The sequence below is a fragment of the Schistocerca americana genome, chromosome 5, assembly GCF_021461395.2.
Source record: "Schistocerca americana isolate TAMUIC-IGC-003095 chromosome 5, iqSchAmer2.1, whole genome shotgun sequence".
NCBI classification, from domain to species: domain Eukaryota; kingdom Metazoa; phylum Arthropoda; class Insecta; order Orthoptera; family Acrididae; genus Schistocerca; species Schistocerca americana.
The window spans coordinates 325,295,920-325,300,428 of record NC_060123.1 but is presented as its reverse complement, the minus strand read 5'-3'; the positions used below and the strand labels follow the sequence as shown (position 1 = coordinate 325,300,428).

General features: G+C 37.6%; 1 protein-coding gene across 1 annotated transcript; it reads left to right on the top strand.

The window, feature by feature from the left end:
* Window positions 1-739: 739 nt before the first annotated feature.
* On the top strand, window positions 740-4,053 carry LOC124615569 (probable ATP-dependent RNA helicase DDX23). Its single transcript, XM_047143551.1, has one exon. It carries the CDS (start codon window positions 929-931, stop codon window positions 3,368-3,370), a length of 2,442 nt encoding a protein of 813 aa, XP_046999507.1. The 5' UTR covers window positions 740-928; the 3' UTR covers window positions 3,371-4,053.
* Window positions 4,054-4,509: the final 456 nt, after the last annotated feature.

The window sequence follows — 4,509 nt, the reverse complement described above, 5'->3', positions numbered from 1 at the left end:
ACATTAGCTGATGAAGTGATTTTCAGTAACTAACATTTTAAGTGAGAAAGTCATCTCTAATGGAAAGCAGAAAAATAAAACTGTTTATGATGTTATTAGTCATGTTAAGGGAAAATAAGGAAAACAGGTTACTTATATATATATTCTTTATTATTTTGCTTTCTTTTCGTGGGAAATTACAAATTACCCTGACGACTTCGATATATTTCCCATCGGTGGTTCTTTCTTAAGTGAGTGATATCTAATCTCACTTAGATTAGATTATATTATTGAAGAACAATGGATGAAAAGAATATCCAAGTCGTTATGGTAATTTGTAATTTCCCACAAAAAGAAATCACCACAACTAATAAAGATTAAAAAGGCATAAAAGCACAATATCTACTACAGTAACAAGATTGAGCGTTGTGGAAACAGGTTTAATTTCGATGCTAGCAGGCAACGTCACTCTCAAAGCTTTCTTCCCGAGAAACCATGATGTGACATGACGCGACGTGAATACCACTTTGTAAAATGCTTCGTGGATTATTGTGATGTGACGTTACGTGACATAATAGCCATTGTTAACTAGGCATCACACGGAAATGTCAAATAAGCCAAAAAAAGGAAAGAAAAACATAGATGGATGATATTTGAAGCAGTGAGTCTTTTACCGTTTTCAGCCACATCTCCATGTTGACAGCGGTGTAAGGTATCTTCCTCAAGGAAGAACTTTGAGCCACTATTCATTAATCTTTGGTTTGATGGTAAAGTTAGTTTGTTGTGTTCTTGAATGTGGTGTTGTTAAATATATTGGTGAGCATAGGACATGTAATGTGATAGTGTTGTTCAATGACGTTGCTGTATATCCGCTAACATGTGATAAGCCTCAAGGGGACTTCGATTTTTTTGTGATTTTAAGTGCATTGGATTTTAACTTTACTGTGCAATGGTGTACGATAGAGACAGGCGACGCAGGAGTCGAAGTCGTGACAGAACTGAAAAAGATAGAGAACGGCGTAGCCGTAGCCGTGAGAGGAAAGATAAAGACAGGGAACGTAGAAGTCGCAGTCCCGATAGGTTAGACAAGGATCGAGACAGATTAAAAGAAAAGGACCGTGCAAAAGACAGGGCAAGAGAGAGAGAACGCGACAAGGATAAGGGCTATGTGAAAGATAAGGATAGAGATAGAAAGGAGAGAACCAAGAAATCGAGAAGTTTATCACCTGACAGACTGAAAGATCGAGCAAAACGACGACCGGACAAAGATCGGTCAGCTACAGAGAAAGATGGTGATGACTCCAAACTTAAAGAAGAAGATGAGGAAGGATCACACGAACATGATGCGAAGAAGGAGCCATTGTCGCTGGAAGAGTTGTTATCCAAAAAAAAGGCCGAGGAGGAAGCAAGAAGCAAGCCAAAATTTCTAACGAAAGAAGAGAGAGCCATGGAAGCCCTAAGAAGAAGACAAGAAGAAGTGGATTCAATCAAGAAAAAACTTGAGGAGGAGCGAAAAAAACGCATGGAATTTGGCAAAGAAGCTGTAAAAACGTTTGAGACTCAACGAAAAGACAAAGATTCAGATAGGTCCAAGGATTATAGACGACATGAACCTGTAAAAAAGGATAAAGAAGAAGACACGCAGTATAATAAAGACAAAGAGAAAGAGGTCGAAGCCATCAAGGAACGTTATCTTGGTCTAATCAAGAAAAAACGACGAGTCAGGAGACTTAATGATCGGAAGTTTGTGTTTGATTGGGATGCATCAGAAGACACATCAGTGGACTACAATCCCTTGTACAAAGAACGTCATCAAGTTCAGTTTTTTGGACGTGGAAATTTAGCTGGAATTGACATAAAGGCGCAGAAGCGCGACCAGTCCAAGTTTTACGGAGAACTTTTGGAAAAACGCAGGACAGAAGCAGAAAAAGAGCAAGAAAAAATAAGATTGAAAAAATTACGAAAGAAGGAAGAGAAACAGAAGTGGGATGACCGTCATTGGTCCGAAAAATCGCAAGACGAAATGACAGAGAGAGACTGGCGAATATTTAGAGAGGACTATAACATTACTATCAAAGGTGGTCATATCCCAGATCCTATTAGAACTTGGAAGGAATCAGGAATTCCCAATGAAATACTTCAAATTATTGAGAAAGTTGGTTATAATGAGCCAACACCTATCCAGAGGCAGGCAATTCCCATTGGCTTGCAGAACCGTGATATTATAGGTGTTGCAGAAACAGGTTCTGGTAAAACATTGGCCTTCCTCATACCACTGTTGATGTGGATACAGTCTCTGCCAAAAATTGAGAGAGTGGAAGATGCTGATCAAGGACCATACTCAATTATATTGGCACCCACCCGTGAGTTGGCCCAACAGATTGAGGAGGAAACTAACAAATTTGGCCAGCCATTAGGTATACGTACAGTGGTTGTTGTTGGTGGTTTGTCGAGAGAGGAACAAGGTTTCAGATTGAGAATGGGGTGTGAAATAGTGATTGCCACTCCTGGACGTCTTATAGATGTTTTGGAGAACAGGTATTTAGTCTTGAATCAGTGTACATATATTGTTTTAGATGAAGCTGATCGAATGATTGACATGGGTTTTGAACCAGATGTCCAGAAAATCCTGGATTACATGCCTGTGACAAATCTGAAACCTGATACAGAAGATGCTGAGGATGAAACAAAGCTTCTGGCTAACTATAACACAAAAAAGAAATACAGGCAGACTGTTATGTTTACAGCTACAATGCCGCCTGCCGTAGAGAGATTGGCACGGACTTATTTGAGGAGGCCTGCAGTTGTATATATTGGATCTGCAGGCAAGCCAACTGAAAGAGTGGAACAGGTTGTGTATATACTTCAAGAAAACGATAAACGCCGCAAGTTGCTGGAGATACTGGAACGTGGTGTAACTCCACCAGTTATCATTTTTGTCAACCAGAAGAAGGGTGCTGATGTTCTGGCAAAAGGTCTTGAGAAATTGGGATACAGTGCTTGTACTCTTCACGGAGGCAAAGGACAAGAACAACGTGAATATGCATTAGCTAGCCTTAAGAGTGGCACGAAAGACATTCTTGTTGCGACTAATGTTGCAGGAAGAGGTATTGATATAAAGGATGTATCAATGGTTATAAATTACGACATGGCAAAAAGTATTGAAGAGTATACCCACAGAATTGGCAGAACAGGTCGTGCTGGAAAACATGGTATGGCTATATCATTCTGCACCAAGGATGATTCTGATCTGTTTTATGATCTCAAACAGACTATATTGTCAAGTCCAATATCCACATGCCCACCAGAATTGTTAAACCATCCAGATGCACAACACAAACCGGGCACTGTAGTTACAAAGAAACGAAGAGAAGAAAAAATATTTGCATAATTATGTGTGAACTACTGTGTTGTTGTGTGTGTTTGCTACAAAGTAAGTGTCAATGTTGTAGCGTACAAAACCTCTGTTGTATAATAATTTTGTGTGTGTGTTGTGCACTACAGCTGAAATGACACTGTTGTACAAAACATCTGTTGTATAATAATTTTGTATCATTTATTTTTTTGTTTTCAGTGGACACTTGATGTTTATTGTTTTGTGATTCCTTACTAAATTTAAAAAGTACTGAAGTTACATATTATGGAAAATATTTTTGTATATCTTCGAATGGCATTTGGTAGTTATGATGAATGCCATTCTTTGTGGTGTGTTTACAATTTATCCCTGATATTCATGTAATGACAACATTGTGCAACCAAATTTAAGTGTAAGGAGAAATGACAGGGGTTAATGATTCATAGTGATAGACGTTTTAAGTTTAACAACACTCAGTTAATGTGCATGCGAACAAAAAGGGGAAAATGCCTGGCTGCTCTTAATAAGTTGATAGTTGTCCATAGTATCAGAGGGACAGCTCCTTTGTGACTACCAAGTTTTGATATTTCTTCATTTATGTTAAATATAGTTCCAGTCTTCATAACGGTTCTACTGCACTATTTTATTTTTGTTTCATAAAGTTCTGTGGATTCCTTTTTTTGTTTTTCATTGCAAATAAAATGCACAACTTTTCTGGATTTTAAATTGGATTCAACACCACCACCATCTTCATAATATGTTAAATAAATAGAATGTGTCAATTATTCTTCATTTTGATTATAGGCCCTATGATTTTCAATGTGCAACTTTATTCCCATAGATATATTCTTTAGATTGCTGTGCTTTTGAGAGCTGCAGGTATTCAAGTAAAGGAAGCATTTGCTATCTATGTATATAATATTTTATGCTGCTATCTTGTTAAATCTGTCATTTATTTTATAGTCTTTTTCTTTTCTTATCTGATAAAGTATAACCCGTAAATGAGATGTCAGGATGCTGACACTGCTCAACAGTTAAGCATTATGCACTGGCTTTCTCCTAATTAGGAAGCTGTCATGTTTAATGTCAGTATGTTACTTTTTAAGTATAATGTGGTGAATTAAATCCAGAATGGTTGCTACTATACACGAATCTAAAATACAGACTGTAAACTA